General features: G+C 41.4%; 1 protein-coding gene across 5 annotated transcripts in view; it reads left to right on the top strand.

Moving 5' to 3' along the window:
* SYT7 (synaptotagmin 7) overlaps positions 1 to 20391 on the top strand; it is a 228640-nt gene that overhangs the window by 105045 nt on the left and 103204 nt on the right. For 3 of the 5 annotated variants that reach the window (XM_083580693.1, XM_083580692.1, XM_083580691.1), the window contains exons 1-2: positions 11430 to 11499; positions 14277 to 14380. In XM_083580693.1, coding sequence (XP_083436819.1) covers positions 11445 to 11499; positions 14277 to 14380 — 159 coding nt within the window. In that variant the 5' untranslated portion in view covers positions 11430 to 11444. Of the gene's footprint in view, positions 1 to 11429; positions 11500 to 14276; positions 14381 to 20391 lie in introns of those variants that run through there. The other 2 variants (XM_083580694.1, XM_083580690.1) reach the window with 1 other exon arrangement.

The following is a 20391-nucleotide window of genomic DNA, read 5'->3' as shown; positions in this document are numbered from 1 at the left end:
ATGGATAGTATAGTGATGATGTCATCCCCGTGAGCAGCATCTGTGAAAAAGAAAAAATTCATGCTAAGGATCATGTGTACATGGGACTCAAGTTCTGCATCTGTAGTGAAGACAAGAATTGGCCATCATAATTGACAGCACCGGCACTGGCAAATAGTGCTTTGGTATGCCAACAGGCATGAAATTGGTCCATTGGTTTTGTTCAACAGCATAAAAAAAAGAAAAAGCATATACCCAAAATTCAGGTATACTGGATCTGAGTAATAAAAGAAATTAAGTGAATGATAATGTATGATCATTTGGTTAATTTATTAGGTCTATTAAATGAGATTCTGTGAAATGAATATTCTGCTGATGGCAACTAAAAGAGGCACTACAGAGATCTGGCATAATGTTTAAGAGTTATCTATAAAAGAATGCTGTACCTAAGTTTGGCATTTGGCATTGAGGATTGGCTGCCAATATCTTTTCCTCTCCCCTTTCCTCCTTCTCTTCCCCATTTCCCCCCTTTGGTTACTGCACTGTCTGTTTAAGAAATATGAAAAATGCAGCTTTAGAATGTGATAAAATAAAGTTTGACATATTGCACAAAAGCCAAAACTTACCTCTGGTGAGACTCAGAAGAGAGATGAAGGAGAAACATTTGCAAATATTACATCCATTCAGATAATTTAATCATAGCTTTGATATAAACATGTATTGCTTTATAATGCAGGGAAATCTCAAGTTGTGGTTTTTTAAAGCTAAATTATACTGTTCTCCTTAAACATATAGAAATAACATATTTTTGCCCACCTTCCCCCCTCTACTTCATTTTAATCACATGAGTATCTCAGGCAACTAAAGCCTTGGGCCCACACTAATACAACCTAGCCTCTAAAGACAGGCATTCAAGCCTCTGCATCCTCTTCCTAATTGCTGGTCTAAATAATCTGTTGTGAGATTTAGCTTCAGCTCTGATAGTAATGGTTTTCTCTGCTCTCTTCCTAGCACTGATGTTAAAATCTCCAGCCTATAATTGCTGGCATCGCCCATAGCATCTTTCTAAAAAGAGGAACACAGCATTGGCCACCCTCCAGTGCCCTAGTAAAGCAGTTGTTTTTAATGATAAATTACACCTTCTTGTCGCTGGCCCTGTTACTTTGCTCCGGAAAACCTTCCAAAGACTGATAAATACCATTTGGCCCCAGTGATTTATGAGTGACACCCAGCTTATGGCTGAGGAGGCAGTTTCCTTCACGGTTGCCAAGAAGAATGACCCTTTGGGCAGACATATTTCCAGTTTTACCTGAAGGCAGCAGCTGGTTTTTTTATGTCTGTGTGCAAAACCTGATAAAATTCCTATTGGCTATTTTAAGACACTTGACTTGAAGGGAAAAGGAGAGACATTCCCCTCCTGATTTTTTTCTTCTGGTTTCAGATCATTCAGACCTGACTTTTATTTATAACTTCTCACTTTGCAGGAGGCAGGCTAGTTACGGCTGGGCTTTCATGAATGCTCAAGCTGAAAGCATTCAGAGCAGCAGGTATTTGGCCTCTTTGAACAAAATCAGGTCACACAGTCTAAAAAAGTAGCCTGGGAAACAGGCAAACAAGCCATTACTGCTTTCTCCTTTTGTCAGAAGCTGGTTCCCTGACCCAGAATAGATTCCATCACTTCTCTGTGCTGCCGATGTTGATCAAGCCAATTCAGTTAAAGAGGTGAAGGGTTACAAATGGAGGTTCAGGTGGATATAACATTGATTACAGCACCATAAATTGTGCCCGAGCATTTTATTTCTACCTCTTCTCCTGGATGAACTCTCTGTCAATTGCTTCTTTGCATATATTGATAAAATGCTCACTGCTGTCTTACATCGAGAATATTTTTTTAAAATAAACTCTCCATCCCACCCCTACCCCCCACCTCAGCCTGCTTAAAAAAATAACCTGCCTTAGGTAGCATACTGAGTTTGCAGCTCACAGGGAAGCAAAGATGTGAGCTGGGTTCAGATAATTTCAAAGCAAAGTGCTATGGCCACAAGTCTTCCAGAATCCCAGTGCCAATCCCATTGGTTGGTAAAGTGCTTGGAGATCTCCAATGTATGACAGAAACGCAAGGTTTTGTTAAAGTGCACATAGCCCTCTTTAGAAATTAGCTGTGGGACTTTCCACTAGCTGTATAAAGATCCAAAGGGATGGTTGTTTTGTAATGCAATTTCTAATCATTTGCAAAGAGCGCAGCACATGTGCCCCCTGCTGTCTTCTACTAATTTTAACTGTAAGCTTTTATTATAATAGGACGGAATAAAAATAGCAACTAACATAACACCATACGCTGGAAACATTACAGCACATCGCAGATGTGAAGAGAGAATTGTCACATCCCTGCAGGGGGAATGTGGACATGCATAGCACATTAAGTGATAGGTGTCTTGTGAAATGGCCATGCAAATGGGCTCTTGCAGGCTGAGGTAGGCCCCACAGAATGGGACTTGAAACTTCAAGGCAAGTGTGCACAGGATTGCAGTTTAAGCCCCATTAAATGCAGTAGGGCTTACTCCTGAGTATACGCCTGGTAGGTTCTGAAGCCAGAGGGAATCAGGACCACGAAATTCTTTTTTGTGTTGTGACAGGAAATCACGAACATTAAAATGCTGAGAATGACAGGACAATAGAACTGTAGAGTTGGAAGGGACATTTTTGATAGCCATCTTCTTATTTTGCTTCAGAAAGCCTTCTGATCTAACAAATACTATGCAACCCCAGGCCCCATCATTGATTTAGCATTGCAGCACTCAACTGGAAGTAATAGGGAAGTAGCTTGAGAAAATATTACTACCTGCTGCAGTCTTGTAATTAGCTATTTGCTTGGTCGTATGGGCTGAATAAGATTCCACACTCACTCACCCACCCACCCAGTGATCAGGAATATTATCTTTTGAAATGAATCACCCAGAGAGTATGAAATATTTGTGGGCTAGTAACTCTTGATCGCCAAAGAATTGATGCTTTTGAATTCTGGTGCTGGAGGAGACTCTTGAGAGTCCCATGGACTGCAAGAAGATCAAACCTATCCATTCTTAAGGAAATCAGCCCTGAGTGCTCACTGGAAGGACAGATCGTGAAGGTGAGGCTCCAATACTTTGGCCACCTCATGAGAAGAGAAGACTCCCTGGAAAAGACCCTGATGTTGGGAAAGATGGAGGGCACAAGGAGAAGGGGACGACAGAGGACGAGATGGTTGGATAGTGTTCTCGAAGCTACCAGCATGAGTTTGACCAACCTGCGGGAGGCAGTGGAAGACAGGGGTGCCTGGCGTGCTCTGGTCCATGGGGTCACAAAGAGTCGGACACGACTAAACAACTAAACAACAACAACAACAAACTCTTGTGGATTTGGAGGGCTAGTATAACGAGTGCCACATAAAATGTAAAGCAGTTCTTAGCATACGCAGCTCCTTCTGTAGCTGCAAACATAAACATGTAGATGGCGCCCTCCTGACAATGTCTTGAAATATCTATCTATCATCATCTATCTATCTATCTATAGCATTACCTTTTAAACAAATTGCATAGGAAGCCACACCCACATTACTTTGTGCCTCCCTTCTTTCTGGTGTAGTGGTGTTACTGTGCATATCTTATAGCACTCTGAGGATCTGTACCTTCTAGCCAATAACTGAGTGGCCACTTATAACAGCCTGTGTCTTCATGAGCTGAATTATTGGGTGGTCTGACTCTAAGAGACAGGTGGATGTTAGAATGACAAGATGCAAAGTCTGGTCCAGCGACATTACCTATTAAATATTTGTAATTGTGTAGAAAAGGAAATATAAGCAAGTGCAGCTTTTCTCAGCCTGGCTTGACAAGTTGAACTTGCCAAAAAAAAATATTCCCCTCATCTACATAGTTTTTAAAAACACTGGAGTCCTGGCCTCCTTTGCATCCTCCTCCTTAGTGGGCATGGCTGGGTTTCAGGCATTTCCCCTCACCTTCTCTTTATCGTTGTCTTTTTAAAGTCTTTGCTAACTCAAAGATGCTGAGGAAATATACTTGCTTAACCAGAATGCTTAGTTTTAATCCCGCAGAGGAGCAGTGCTCTGTTCATCTGTTTGTGCTTAGTCTCTGTGTCTCATCTCGTGCTGCCTCATGCTTGGACCCAGGAGATGCAAGTGACTCCCCTTTGCCCCCCCGCCCCGCCCCTGCAGAGTGTAATAAGCAAGGGCTTCCCCTTCCTGCTGTCTCCTTGGCAGTTAAATTATATAGCCGTCTCCTGCATCGCTACTAATTCTACTCCTTCTCTGAGATGAAGCCTGTAATTTGCAGCGTGGAGGAAAAGGCATTTTGCACTTCCTGCCGATACAGGTGGGAACAATGGACCAGGCAATTGTGAGGCCAGTAACTCAAATCCTAGAAGCCTTTCAGAGGCATCCGTGTATAATAGGGAATTTTTTAAAAAAAATATTGCTCCAGGCCTAACATTCCTCATGAAGCCTGGTAACTTGTGGAAGCTTTGAAGAAACATATGTGCCTTGGTACCTTCATTCTAGAGCAGGCATAGGCAAACTCCGGTCCTCCAGATGTTTGGGACTACAATTCCCATCATTCCTGACCACTGGTCCTGTTAGCTAGGGATGATGGGAATTGTAGTCCTAAACATCTGGAGGACCGGAGTTTGCCTATGCCTGTTCTAGGGACTATGCTTTACAGACAATCCTCTCTTCTGAATGCCTGTCAGTGGACAGCCCTTTATTTGAAGGTGTCTTCTGTTTGAGGGCTATTCAGTCCAAGACTGGTTTAAATGTATAAAACCATAAGAGGAAGAAACAGAAGCCTTGAAATTGCTCATCAACAGTTAGATGCACCTGGCCAGCAGAACGAGCAGGCTCACATGTCACCTGGTGTCTTCCTCACCATGGTGAGCTCTAATATATTTCTATTTAAATTGTAGCAACCATTTATAAATTTGCATCTATACACATAAATGAGCATTTTCAGATTTCATGCAAATTATTGTCCTCATTTATCCTCTTTGTTGGTGATGCGTAGGTGGCTACCCTATGCCATTCTGTTATCCCTTTTGACAGTAGTGTAGCCACCATTTTTTAGTAGAAAAACTGCCAAGGTCACAGATTCAGCCTGCCAAACCTTGCCTTCTACAAATACATGTTTAACAAATAGATATCAGTTATCATCAATCAGATACCCTGAAGCTACTTTTTAGCAATTGTTAAATTGCTACTGAGCAAGTGTCCTTCCTTCCCTATAATGGCTTGCATTTAACCTTTTTGTATAGTCTGGAGTGGTAACTGAAAATACTTTAGATAGTGACATCTCCTTCAAGTGGTTTTGAACCAATCAATACCTGAAAATGAAGATTTTCCTCCCATAAATTGGTTGTGATTTCTCCTTGAGAGATGACAGTGGTGGAATTAATTGTTTGGAATCCATCTTCCATGAAGCTGTGAGGAGTATGTGTTTTGGGTTCTGAAGAACGAGGCCTGCCTACAAATGTATTTTTAAACGTCCTAAAGAACTTTTGTTATTTAAGAATCTAGAGTACAAACAGTGCAATCCTATACATGTCTACTCAGAAGTCTAATTGACTTCAGAAGAGCTTACTCCTAGGTAAGCGAATAGAGGATTGTATATCTGTTATGATCTCTTTTCCTTAAGTATATTCCCCACCTTTTGTTTAAGATTATTTGATTTTCCATGAATTATTAAAAGCACTTGTCCAGTGGCGGCTGCTGTCCATTGGGAATGGGAAAATGGAAGGTAGGAAAGCCATGAGTGGGTGGAACTAGAACCAATGACAGGGGAAGCCAACTAATTCTACTGAGGCTAAGGAGGAGGAAACAGTCTGGGGACACCCTCTGGGCTGGTTGCAGGAATCAAGACAGTGCTCCATTTGCACTCATGGACCAGCCTCCACAACTGCTGCTACTGAGCTTTATTATTTCTTTAGAAGATTGAATTCTGAAGCTGGGATCAGTCTGTGTTGAGCAAGTATGTAGCTTTTTGGGACATAAATATTTATTCTTTATTGATAACCTTTCTGTTCAGCTGCCTTTCTGTAATAAAACATTCAGAGTAGCATACACTGAAATGATAAAAGCATATAAAATCAATAACATAAACATTAAATTGCCAAGGGCCAAATCAAGCAGCAGCACAGCATATTTATTTAAAATGCTAAAAAAACAAACCAACCCAAACTTTTTTTCCATCAGCCCCCTCATTGAGTCCAGGCCACTGAGCAAACTTTCCATGAGAAGAGCTTTTCACAATGCAGCCTTGCAGGAGAACCTGCCCCTAAGAGGCCACCAAAGTCAAAAGCCTAGACACTGATCTTAGGGCCTGTATACATATATGAGTAGGGAGAGGGGTTTGAATGGGAGACGGTGATCCCTCCCAAAGGTGTACTAGACCTAGTGGTATCTCTGCTCTAGATTAAGCAGCAGTGTGTTTTTAAAAGAGCCACATGGCTGCCACTAAGACAACAACTCATGTTTCCTCTTCACCTTTCTCCCCAATAACACGTAGTAAAACAAAACGTAAGAGGCAATGTCACTGCACTCCTTCATGGATGCTGCTTATGAGTATGGGGAAATTCTGTGCAATGGTGGCATTTTAATTATCAATACATTTTATTTCACTACGCATAATGCTGCTGCTTTCAGCATCAGTCATGCATCTCCTGCTCCAGTTATGACTAGTCTCCATGTCTCTTGAGTGTCACCCCAGGGCTGGATCTGAATGTAAGAAGGAGGGTGGTTCAACTAGATCTGTCAAAGAAGTCTGGAAACTGTAGTTTGTTAAAGGTGCTGGGAATGGTAGCTTTACAATGAGTGAACTACAGTTCCCAGGATTCTTGGAGGAAGCCATGTGCTTTAAACGTATGGTGTGGGAATTACAGAATTACCATATCTGCTTCTAAAGCAGCTGTAGGCATATAGAGAATTGGGCAGAGGGGAAATACATCGAGTTTAATTATTAATGTACAATTATTGCACAGATTAATTATTAACAGATATTGAGTGTTATTTATCTAGTGTCACAAGTGAATATTACTGAATGTAGATGGTTATTGAAAGGTTATGCTATGATTTTACACACCCACCCACCCACACACACACACACTTCTCCCTCAGAGATTTAAAGTAGGGAGTGGGTATTCCAAAACCCTAAGAAATGTATTGAGAGTGCCACCAAAGGGATACATGTCAGATCACCCAACATTTTCTACCTAGGCCTCTTGACCAGATTCTTTCACCCTTATCCCATCTAAACTAGGGTTCCTAAACTGTGGATTTGCCAGCACAATGAACACTAACAATGCACACAATAAGTGACAGTGTACCTCTTTCCTGCAGCACACAAGCAAAACATAATTTGTGAAGCAACCCTCAGATGAATGCTCTACATTGCTGTAATCATTTACTTTAATTTCAAGCAGATTTCCATGGTTTTTTTCAATATCTTTTATGCTGGCTAACCTCTTTAACCTAGCAATTTAACCGTCCCTAAAAATAAAAGCTTTTATGTTAATATTGTGATTGTTTTCATCTGAAGAACAGTTTTACAAATGTAAAGCCTCACTTTTGTTTTGCTTTTCTTTCATGTGCTATATGTCACATATTTTTAAGGCTGAGCAACCTGGTAGATAATAGAAGTCTTTAGGAAACCCAGGCTCTTGAGTAAGCAAACATTACTCATTCCAAAAAGCCTTTAAACAGGGTACCAAGGGCCTTTCTAAACAATTTGTTTATTATTCAATAAATGCCTGGTGGTTTGAGAGATCCAGATGCAATGCAGTAGTTGTAATGCAGTTTCCCACCCTTATTGTGTGGTGGGGAAACATCGCATCAGTTGCCTCTATGTGTGCATTTGGATAGTACTTGTTAAATAACTGAAGATGCCACAACTTGCTGTCTCCAATACAACTTGCTGTCTCTTGGTCTTGGGAAGCTTTTTAACAATATACAAACATAAAACCAAACAATAAAAAGTTTTTTAAAAAAACAAGTTAAAAGCAAAAAGAAATTGTTCAGTAGACCATTGCGGGGGATGTACTCTTAATTGCCTGCATAGGCCTGGCAGGATAGAAAAGTTTTCAGCAGGCATTTAAAAGTTGATGCAGAAGGTGCCTGCTGACACTGACTGACACACACACACACACACACACACACACACACTTTAGTTCTGTAATCTCTCCAGCATGTATATTTTCTGTTTGTTTTTAAATCAGGAAAGATATCACTCCTGCAGAAAATATATCCCTAAGGAACTGGAAATTGTTCTATTTCGCGTCATTCAATTGAATTGGATGGGAATTATCAGCCAGGTATTGCTTTAGAATTTCATGTTTAAGGGGGAGTATGTCTGAAAAGATCTCAAATTACATTTGTGATCCAAGTTAACTTATAATGAGGCAATAGTAGAGCTAGTCTGTTGGAGATGCTTTGGCAAGGCACCCAAACTCAGAAAAAGACCCAGTCGCTGATGAGCAAACACGTCACAACTTGTTTCTCCAAAGCTTGTGCTTTGGTGAACATGTAGGATGGGATGGACATACCAAGCCAGACTGTTTGGTTCAGACATAATGCCAAACCATAGTTTTATACAAGTCAACAAACCAACCATAGCTTCATATTGCTGTTTGTTGCCAGAAAACAGACCATGATTAGATGTTCAAACAAACCACACTAGGACCAAACTTACTATAACTTAGTGTTGTGTGTGTGCTAGTAGTGCATTTGTGAGCCAAACCTATGCAGGATGCCAGTCCATTTCAGCAGGCCTAAATCCTTTGGACCAATAAATGGCAAACTGGGAGAGGGCATGAATGAGAGTAGAAAAATAAATGCATGATGAGAGAAGAATTTCCATTTAATTCTCTCTCCATCCCTTCCCCCTCACCTTCTCTTTTTTAAATGTTCTTTTGTGAGCCTCTGAGTATTATTATTTTTGTAAAAATGTGTAAGCTAGTTTGAATCTGATCCAAACCTTCAGTATTCTCTTATTGCCAAGAGTTACTCCACAGGTTAATGACATTGTGTAGAGAGAGGTCCTTTCTCCCATCAGCTGTGTGCTTGTTGCCTTTGCAGTTAATTGAGCATCTTCTTTTTCATATCAACAAAATGTGGGAACACTTGATTTGCTCTGGCTGTGCTGTACATTATTTTTCAGACCTCTACTCAAAACCTCTTTAAAAAAAGTTAAATGAATGAAACAAAAATAGTCCTTCAGTTTCTGCTCTTGAAAAGGGATTGCTATATGTATGGCTGATTCTCGTGCCCTTCTCTGCATTCCTTTCCTTTAGGGTTCCCATATGTCCGGAATTTCCCAGACATACCCGGAATACAGCAGTCGGAAACAGTGTCCAGGTGGAAATTGTCATAATGTATGGCAATCCATGTCAGCAGTGTCGTCGTCATCCCCCCCCCCATTTTCCTTAAAAATAGCTCCAAAATATCCCTTTTTGCCAACTTTTGTGTCTGGATTTTGAATGTGGCAACCCTAGTTTCCTTTCTCTTCAAAGTTTTCCTATGATATTTAGACACTCAACCTACATATGGGCAAACTGGGCATGCATCCATGGCCCTACCCTTTCATATTAGAGGACCCATTCATTTGTTACCACAACAGCATGGTAGACATTGAACAGATGGGTTCACATGTAATTCTGCTTCACATCATGGAAACATACAGAAGCTCGGATTCAAGGAATCACCCAAATTATGGCATTATTTCCCATATCAGTATTAGTAAGCAGAAAGGTGTAGTTCTGATGTAGGATGTTTAAAGCAAATTTGAGGTGGAGGAAGCATGGGCTGAAGTTTATTTCATTCTTAAAACTGTAGTGGACTCGTTTGCAGATTTGACTGGATTAGCACAGTGACTTGGGACAAGAAACTAATGGAAGAACTCCATATTTTTTTTAATGATGACAATTTGTAATTTATCCATATATGACTAGAGCATAAACTAGAATTCACCCATTTCAAATATTCATATTTGAAATTTGAAATTGGAGCAGTTTCAAATACTTGTCCATTGCAATGTGTACCTCTGTGGAGAAATGCTGCATGTATGTCTATCTATGTTTCCTGCTTTGGAAAAGAGGCCTTATATTGTTGCTTTGTTTGAGGCCAATTCAGCTGTAGCTACTCAGTGACAGGTTCTGAGAGTGGAGTGGGGAATGAAGAGAGACAATCACTTTTAGTATTTATAGACAGGGCCTGGGTCAGGTAAATTAATTTTGATTAGTCTGGGATACATCAGGTTCTGATTGGCTGGGGGTTCTAAGGTGAAGAAGCAGTAGTTACCGGTAACTGTCATTTGATGAAGACAATTTTGAGGGAGATGTGAGGCAGTGCCAGAGAAATTTGAGATGAAAATGGATAACCAAGGCTTGAATATTATTTCCTGCTGCTGCAATTGTGCTGGTGAAGATCAGAAGAAGGGAGCTTTTTGTTGAACTCTGTAAAGATCTTACCAGAATAAGGTTATACAAGCAGGCTTTTTAAAAATCAGCTAAACTGCCCTAGTTGTCAGAAATACAACTGGATGAGCTTTGGGGCAGGATTCACTTAGCCTAGCATGCTAGCACAAGCCAATGCAAGAGTTCCCACTGGCGTGATGGGGCTCCCCTCCCCCATTCCACTCTGAGAGATTGGGAGAACCCCTAGAACAGAACATGAGGGGAGGGGGAATCATTCTGTCTGGCAAGCAGAAATCCTTGTGTTGATGGAAAAATCAGAAGAGCATGATATTGAATTCTTCCCTTGATGACAGAGGCAGATTGTACCTAGTAGCTGGACCAAGTTTTGAACAAATTTGGCTGGGTTGGTTTTGGGAATTTGGTCTGAGGTAAAAGACTTTTGGACGCTGGTGTCAACAGATGCATTTTTTGAGTTCTTACAAACTGTCATCAAGCACATTTAGGATCTCAGTGTAAATATCAGTATTCCTTTATGTATGGAATATATCTTCAATAAACAATCTCAGTTAATAGTTCAATCTGTCTCCAAGGTACCGGTTGGCTTTAAAATCATGATGAGTGGCAGTGGGAAAGGGTCACATTGAGGAACTCCGAGTTATTGTGACAGGGAGTCTTATAGATTCTGGAATATAAAAAAAGAAGCACAATTATCTAAACTTGTATTTATAAGAAGTGGAACTGAAGGAACCTGTTCCCCATAACGTACTCTTATCCATTTTATAATGTGTGTCTGTTTCTGGTTAGCAAGGGGGAAGCATAATGGAAATATTGTGTCTAGGGGTAGTATGTCCTATCTTGCCTCTTGAGGTGAAACAGGAAGTAGCACGCTTCCCCCTCTGCCACTGCCTGTACCGCCAACATCAGAGCCTGTTTCTGGCCAGATCTTACATGCTCCGCAAGATCTCACTGGAAATTGGCACTGATACCAGAGGCAGAGGCTTCTGCCTCCTGAGGCAATGGCTTCATCCAGCCTAATGGCTGGGCCAGCTCTGATTGTTTCAATACTATTAGGTGAGTTGAAACTGTCTGAGGTTTTCTGTGGGATACCTCCTCCTCTGGCAGAACCCGTTCAGTATGGCCTTTGGGACAGTGCTGTTTAAAAATGTACTGTGGATCCAAAATGTATGTGGCTTCCCTTTAGTGTATTCATAGTGGAAATAGGTATGCGTTTTCAGTTCCATGGCAGGCTTTGATACAGCGTTCAACCCCAGTCCTTGATACTCTTACTATCAGCCCAGGATATCTAGCTATTTAGTTGCTCAGTGCAAGATAACTAAGTGAATTATCAGAACTGAACACAGAACTCTAGGTGAGCCGTATCATTGATGTATATAACCACGTTATTACATTTATAACAATTTTTATTACTCTTGGTTTACTCTTCTGCTTTTTCTTTTCACCTCCAGCTGTGCCTTCAGGAAAAAAAGCCAAACCATTAGGTTTTTCATGATAATGCTTCACCTTTTCCCAAGAGAGGTTACTGTTAATTTAGAACACAGAGTTGTGTCTGAGTGGTTTAAAACATTCCTTTCAGTGTCCATTACTTTGAATTTCTATCAGATGATTTTCATAGTCAGTTGTGCTGCTTTAAGCCCTGAATGTCCTAAAGCACTTCAAGTGGACTGTACAAAGTACAATGCTGACTAAATAAGTGGTGTGTCACCTGCCAATCTCACCAGTTCACCTTTTTTTTTATTGATTTCTAACCCTATCAAAGCACAAAAGCATCACCAGTGGTACAGCCAGGTAATTTAAGACTCTGAACTTGATGGTCTTATGGGTCAACCTCCTCTTTAGGTGTTAATGTGCATTTCTTCACTCACTTGAAAATGTGGTAAGCAAATCCTGCTTAGAGAGATAGGAAGATACTATACTATACAGGCAGTGGCCACTTCTAGTGTCGCCCCAACCCATGGCATTCTGCCCCACCCTGCCCTGCCCCCTTCCAGGTACAAAAGGACCTGCATATCAGTGATCATGCATCAATTGGACACACCTAAAAATGGTCACCTCCTGTACTACAGTGAAATTTTAACTCTTTCTTTGATTGTCCTTGAATCTGCCATCTTCTTCTGACACACCCTTTGAGAACCACTGCTCTAGGTGATAGGAAAAACCTGACATTGCCTCAGAAGAAGGGTTTTAAGCTGAGACATTTTGTGTTATAGAATCTCCTTATGACACACTGTTTCCTAGCACTTGTTGAGGTCCTCTTCACACTTGTTTCTGCTGTTGATGTTGTCCTCCTTTTCTGAATTAGAATCAGTTCCCTTCAGCTCTAAAGGACCTATATTATTAAAAGCATTAGATGCTCCTGACCAAATGACCACTGATTTTAGACGCCTATCATATCATAAACCACAGATTTAAATTCACTACAATCTGTTTTTGTTTGCTTCATTTTGTCTGGCTGTGATGAGAATAGCTCTCAACAATTGCTGGAATAATTTCAAAAAATAGGCAACGTTCTGGTGCTGTGATAATTGTTCTATGGAGAGTCATGCAGCTGGAGCGTTATGAAATCATAAAGCACACTAATTATGTTCTATGGTTCTGTGATGCTGTGCAATAAGACTTGCCCTGTAAAAGTTAGGGACAGCTGCTGAATCCCTTTATTACCAGCTGAGACAGCAGAACTGGAAGTATTGGTATGATCTGTCTGCCTGTGGTCTAGCCTGCCATTGAAACTGTCAAGAATTGATAGTCCTTGTTTCTTTTCTTCCCAACACTTTCTCTAGAGTTGGAGGATTTGGTGAACTGGGCCCTCTCTTTCTTTTACCTTTCACTATGGGGCAAACCAAGACATGGATGGTTTAGGTTTATTAGGGGAGAAACCAAGGTAAAAGGGTAGAAGAATAGGCAGGAGTTGTGGTTGTTCATTTCATTTCTATACCACTTTATATTTTTAAGGAAAAAAATCTCACATTAAAACATCAAATAAAACAATCCAGAATAAAGCATTGCTGGTCAACAGGAAACTAAAATATTATCTTAAAGATTTCAAAATAAAACACTACAAAGGTCAACTAAAAATGAACATTTAATGCAGCATAATTAACAAAAAATGTTATCTTAGACATTCCAGAAGAAAACATTGTTTAAGGAAGTCAAAGATAAAATGCACATTTAAAACAGCATAATTAACAAGAGACTAAATTATTATCATAAGCATCAAACATATCTGCTGCCGTTGCTGCCAATCCTGCCAATGGTGGCAGCTGGCAGCTGTGGATGCTCTGGTTTGATGACCTGATCCTGCACTAAGAGGCAGCCAAGAGAGTCTCCAGCCTCTTTTGCAGCCTCAGCCTTTTGTAGCTGGAGTCAATCAGGGCCCCACCCTCCCAGGCCAGGGGGGAAAAGACTGCAAGGCAAGCTAGGGGAAAGTGCAGTACCAAGGAAACCAAGAGCCTCAACTCTGCTGTGTACCTAAAACTCAGGGAACAGGACCGTGACCTAAATTTGTATATGCTCATGTATGTGTACAAATACAGTGTAGGCCTCTGAGCAAATTAAACTGGTAAATGACTGAGGTCATCCCAGTGCTGTGCTTTGCATCATACCAGCTGCCATGCAATCAAAACAAAAAGAGGTTTTAAAAGGGGAAGAAGAGCAGAAATGGCAAAAAACCCACCAGAGCTCAGTCTCCTTGGGTCACCCCCTAACAAGGCCCCTGAGTCTCAGCAAGCCTGTTGATAGCCCCACAAAACTGTTAATAATCCTGTCAGCTTTTTCCTGTTTCCTTTTATTGGAGGCACTTGTACAGCTAACCTGTGGGTTTCTCTTCTCAGGGGCACCCTCTCGTGATGTCCTTCTGGTCTCAGCCATCATCACCATCAGCCTTAGTGTTACCATTGTCCTGTGTGGGATCTGCCAGTGGTGTCAGCGCAAACTGGTAAGTCATAACCGTGTGCAATTGGCTATGCTGAAAAGGGAAACGAAACAGGTAGAAATACGGTACTTTTTTTCCCCCTGGGCAAGCCAGCTGTTTGAAAGCTTCGGGGTCCCTCTGGCTGGAATAGACTGTGGCACAGGATGCAAAGAAGCATGCTTCTGGGGGGTGAGAGTCAAGCAGGAGTTTAATTACAATGCTGGTTGATAATAATAATGGTGTTTATACGGTGCCCCCAGTCCCTGCTAAATGCTTGGGGCATAACACCAGCAATTAACGTGGGACTGCAGCTCTGTTCCAACAACAGTAATTAACAGATCAGAAGCTATATGTAAGGAGAAACCAAACCAAGTAAATGAAGGAGTGGAAAGTATGAAATGGGGAGGGGGGAAACAGGTGGATGGCAGAGAAAAGTAGATCATTGCTGAACCTCAAATATGGAATGGAAAGGAGATGAGGTCGTCACATGCAAAAGAGGACAGGTCTCCTCTTCTCACTTTTAATACCTGTGCAGAAGAAGGCATTTCAGCAGGTACAGCATGTGTGGCAAACTACACCTGGCTCCCCATCAAGTGGTGGGAGTGCCCTGGATGCAGAGTAAACAAAAGTATTCACAGACTAGAGGCTGCCCTCCCAGCGTGGGAGTAGTTATCTGTCGAACAACGAACGTTTTCACAAACTTTCTTTTTATTTTATATAGTTCATTTTATTAACAGTTTTTAAATTTTTCATAAATGTAACATTTTTGTAAGACCTGAGGCATTGTTAAAACAGCCAAGAAAACTGGAAGGCATGTCTAATCTAATTTATTTTTAATTAAAAAGCAGGGGGGGCAGCAGTATCCCAACACAGTGGGCTTATCACTCTCAGCCAATAAGTTTAGAATGTGATGCATGCTGGCTTTTTTATTTTTAAGGTACTTGTGTACAAATGCTATGATTTTTTAAATATTCGTGTACCGCCTTCCTACATTACTGTACTCAAGGCAAATTACAAGCCATAGGAATCACAAAATAAGACAATAAAATTCACATTGCCAACTTACAGCAATTCAAACTATAATTCTAACCAACAAAATGGAAGGATCTAATTTGTATGTAGCATTACAAGATAATGACAACACAACATCAGAGTGCAGCAAAACAAAATCACTCCCATCAATTGCAACAAATAAACAAGCACAAACAACCATTTCAAGGCCTGTCCACCCACAGAAGGCAGTCATGCCACCCAAACCGCTCTGATTCAGATAGTGCATACAACCCCATATAGACTCAGGACCAAGATGATTTTGAATTGACAGGTCTTGGTGCCAGAGCATCAACTTCCCTGTGCTTTTGCCATGGACTCAGCTGTACAAGACCCTGTGATTCCTTTGTTTCAGTTCTGGCCCAAGCAGCTCTCAATGAGTCAAAAAGCTGTGAGGTGGGAGGGGCAAGGCAGACAAACTCAGCTTCTAAAGTCCAGATAGTTCCACATCTGCCCTTTCTACCATCATATTTATATCAAGCCTTTTCCCAGGGTGCTAAGGGCATCACATAGCAACTTTGTGAAGTAGGCTGAACCACCAAGTGAGCTTTGAGATCTGTGAGAATGTAAGCCCCTATCTCTCCAGTCTAAATCCAGCCCTTTATCTGCTACACCACACCGGCTCCCTGGTTGTGGCAGGCATTCACTCATCTTCTAACTAATCCATCTGTAGCAGCTTGGTCTCTCTCAAGTCCCAACATAAAAGCCCCACTTCAATGCTAGTGAAGGAAGAAAAGCAGCAAAGATCAAGATCATCAATAAAAGGTGAGAAGTTTGTACCTTTTCAGAAACCCATGTTTGCAAACAACTCTTTGCAAGACCTGGATGTTTGTGGGATTTAAATTTACTGCTACACAGACAGGTTAGATAAGCAAAATATGACAGACGGAAGCTAGAGACTGGCAGCGTTAGCTAGGGCCTGGATCTTTTTGTGACTGCAAAATCTTTGACTAATTTCCATGCCTGCTGTCAAAATAAAGTATGGATTGAATGGAGTGAAGTAATATATGCATACAGTTGCTCCATTTGGTAGCTCACTGAGCAACAGGCAGGCTAATCTGGTGCATGGCATCTATGTCACTGAAAAGCCCCATGTACAGTGGTACCTCAGGTTACAGACGCTTCAGGTTACAGACGCTTCAGGTTACAGACTCCGCTAACCCAGAAATAGTACCTCAGGTTAAGAACTTTGCTTCAGAATGAGAACAGAAATTGTGTTGCAGCAGCGGGAGGCCCCATTAGCTAAAGTGGTACTTCAGGTTAAGAACAGTTTCAGATTAAGGACGGACCTCCAGAACGAATTAAGTTCTTAACCCGAGGTACCACTGTATTCTTTAACCAGCTCTTCTTTTCCTTCTCCCTTCATCTCTGCTCCTTCTTCTCAGCTCATGCAATAGGTCATGGCAGCTCATCTGGAGAAATACTTGTGTCTGTTTTGTGATAAGGTAATTGTCTCTCAGGTGTCCGTGACCTAAGGTTTTGATCACAACTTCCAGCCATCACTTAACGTTCCGCTTCAGTTTGTCTCCCCCCTGCTTGTCTGTTTTAAAGCCAATGGCCTTTGACCGTTATTCAGTAGAATAAGGCCTCAGGAAATACACATGGCTTCCCCAGCATTCACTGACCAAGATCTCAGCACATAAAGAGTGCAAATGGGACCTGGCTTCCGAAATCCGGGGTGGGTTCCTTTCTATTCTGCCTTTAAATCAGCACTGATTTCACATTTGGGGGTGGGGTGGGGTGGGGGGGAATACACTTGTGAATAAGTCATTTATTATTTTGGCACAATATTTTTGTTGTTATTTGTGTCACCTAATGATAGGTACATGAAGACTTGAAGTGTGAACCTATTGTTTTACCATCAGCAAAGAAACACTTTCTTATTTTCTTCTCGGAGGAACTGTAGGTCTTCCACATGGAAGCAATTGCTTCATTAATGTGGAGACTCTGGGCCAAACTTGATGGTGAGGCGTTTTTGAATCAGCTTTCTCCAACCTGGGGCCGTCCAGATGTTTTGGACCACAGCTCCCATAATCCCTGGCCAGTGGTGTTGCTGGCTTGAGCTGCTGGGGGTTTTGGTAAAAAAAAAAAATACGCGGAGGGCACCAGGTTGGCAGAGGCTGGTTTAAACCAGCATGCATCCAGGTGCATAGAAACAGGAGAGGTGGGTCAATATTCAATTTGGGTCACTTCTGAAAAGCAGAAAATACTGGATTATGTGGACAAATGATATAAGGGAAAATCTAATGTTCCTAAAAAACACATAGCTAGGTATCTATTAGCAAAAAATCTCTTATTTAGTAGCAGCCATTGTTTTCCTAACTGGGGGTGGTGGTGGTGGTACTTGTTAGGGATGTATCAGTTACTGTCACACACAAAAAACAACCCATGAAGTGAGGCAGGCATACGGAATCAAAAACTCACAATGAGCTCATTATGTAGGCACCGCTGACACTATTTAAATGTTAAACAGTAATAGTAATATTAATACCCTTTGCAGAACACCTTTCGTGCATCAGTGAAACTGTGTGCCACAAATTTTACCTGAGGGGGAAATAATTCTGCAGACCAATGCAATGCCAGAAATTGCAGCAATTAACTAATCCTAGCATGAATAGCCACTTTAACACTGCTGTGAAACATGAGGTGTTTTCTGCTTGTTAGAGAGACCAGTTGGACTGAATGTGTTAACAAGTAACGTGAGAGAGAAGGAACAAGGTGGGTAGTAGGATTGTCCCAGATTCTATATAGACAAGATTATCTGTGTAAAAGCAAAAAAAATATCAACAGCTGTAGTGTCTCTTTTGATACTTCAGCAAGTGGAGCCAAGATTCAGTATCATTCAAAGCTGATTAATTTAGCTAGCTATTCATTATATTTATATATCACTTAACAGACCCAAAAGAAGTCCTGAAGCAATTTGCAGGACAATAAAAATGCAAAGTACAAAATGCAATAAGAAATTCAATATGCAATACAATATAATGCTGTATACAATAAGAAACAGAAAGCAAGTTGTATTTTCATTCAAACAAACACATATAGAATTGCACTGTAGAGCTGCAGTCCTAAGCAAACATTGCTAGGAAAGACATCACATTTAACTCACTTGGATTTTCTTCCATTCAAGTATATTTAAGATCAGGCTGTGTTTGTCCCCGTATTTCATTCTATGTATTTATTGCAGGGATGCAGGAAAGTGCCTTGTCTAGCTCAGTATTGTCTACACCAACTGGCAACAACTTCTCTAGGGCCCCAGGCAAAAACCAGGGACACCAGGGATTGAAATAGAGATATTTTGCATGCAGAACATGTGCTGTACTCACTGAGCTCATTTAACTGTAAAATGGAAAAGCTTAAGTCATATGTTTGGCTTCAAGGAAAACTATACTATCACATTCGAAACCCCTGCATATTCATGTTTTTGTCAGAGATGTCCGCATAATGTGGAAAGAGAACCTATAACTAAAGGAGAGAGGGGATGAAAGATCCTCAAAGGATCTCCCATCCTGCCTGGATGACTCATCCCTGTGCCTGGCCAATTCATACGTTAGGGTTGAACTGTACATTTGACAACAGACTCTGTCTGGGAACCTGGCCACACTGCCCAGCAGCTGAAAACTTGGGACTGGGCACAATTTGGGGAGGGAGAAGTGGTGGGCAGGGGAGGGGATGCTTAGAAGAAGAAGAAGAGTTTGGATTTGATATTCCGCTTTATCACTTCCCTAAGGAGTCTCAAAGCGGCTAACATTCTCCTTTCCCTTCCTCCCCCACAACAAACACTCTGTGAGGTGAGTGAGGCTGAGAGACTTCAAAGAAGTGTGACTGGCCCAAGGTCACCCAGCAGCTGCATGTGGAGGAGCAGGGAATCGAGCCCAGTTCACCAGATTACGAGTCCACTGCTCTTAACCACTACACCACACTGGCTCTCGCTTAACCTTTCCATCACGCACCACTTCTTCCCTCAACTGCAACAAGCACACATCTCCCCCTGACTGAGGGAAAGGGGTTCAGGAGAGATGTAGCAAGCATGGAAAGGGTTAAGGAAGTTGCCATCATCATTTATTGGACATTTCCCAGCTCCAAATCAAGCCCTGCCCCACTGCTTGTCATGTGCTCAGCAACAGCTAAGGTTCCCAGACCTGGAACCCGCTACTAAACATCTAGTTTGCTTATTAGCTCACAGCTGGAGGCAGTGCTTAGTCTTAGAGAAAAATGCATGAATTGATTGGGAGGGTTTTTTTCATACCTCTGTTGCTGATTTCCCAATTATGTTTGTGGGTAGCCTCCAGTTCCTTGGACTTGGCATGTGGAGAGGAATCAGGAAGGACTGTTGTTCAAGGCATACAGACATGGGGAAAAGAAAGTGCACCCTCTTTGAATTCTGTGTTTTTACATATGAAGACATAATAACAATCATCTGTTCCTTAGCAGGTCTTAAAATTAGGTAAATACAACCTCAGATGAACAATAAGACATAACATATTGCATCGTGTCATGATTTGCTTAACAGAAATAAAGCCAAAATGGAAAAGCCATGTGTGAAAAACTAAGTACACTTTATGATTCAGTAGCTTGTTGAACCACCTTAAGCAGCAATAACTTGAAGTACAGTGGTACCTCAGGTTAAGTACTTAATTCGTTCCGGAGGTCCGTTCTTAACCTGAAACTGTTCTTAAGCTGAAGCACCACTTTAGCTAATGGGGCCTCCAGCTGCCGCCGTGCTGCCAGAGCATGATTTCTGTTCTCATCCTGAGGTAAAGCTCTTAACCCGAGGTACTATTTCTGGGTTAGCGGAGTCTGTAACCTGAAGCGTATGTAACCCGAGGTACCACTGTACTCAGTTTCTGTAGGACTTTATCAGTCTCTCACATCATTGTGGAGGAATTTTGGCCCACTTTTCTTTACAATGTTACTTCAATTCATCGAGGTTTGTTGGCATTTGTTTATGCACAGCTCTCTTTAAGGTACCACACAGCATTTCA

The sequence above is a fragment of the Podarcis filfolensis genome, assembly GCF_964270895.1.
Source record: "Podarcis filfolensis genome assembly, chromosome: 1".
Taxonomy (NCBI): Eukaryota; Metazoa; Chordata; class Lepidosauria; order Squamata; family Lacertidae; genus Podarcis; species Podarcis filfolensis.
The sequence above is the reverse complement of the archived record's forward strand: the minus strand, read 5'-3'. Positions and strand labels throughout refer to the sequence as shown.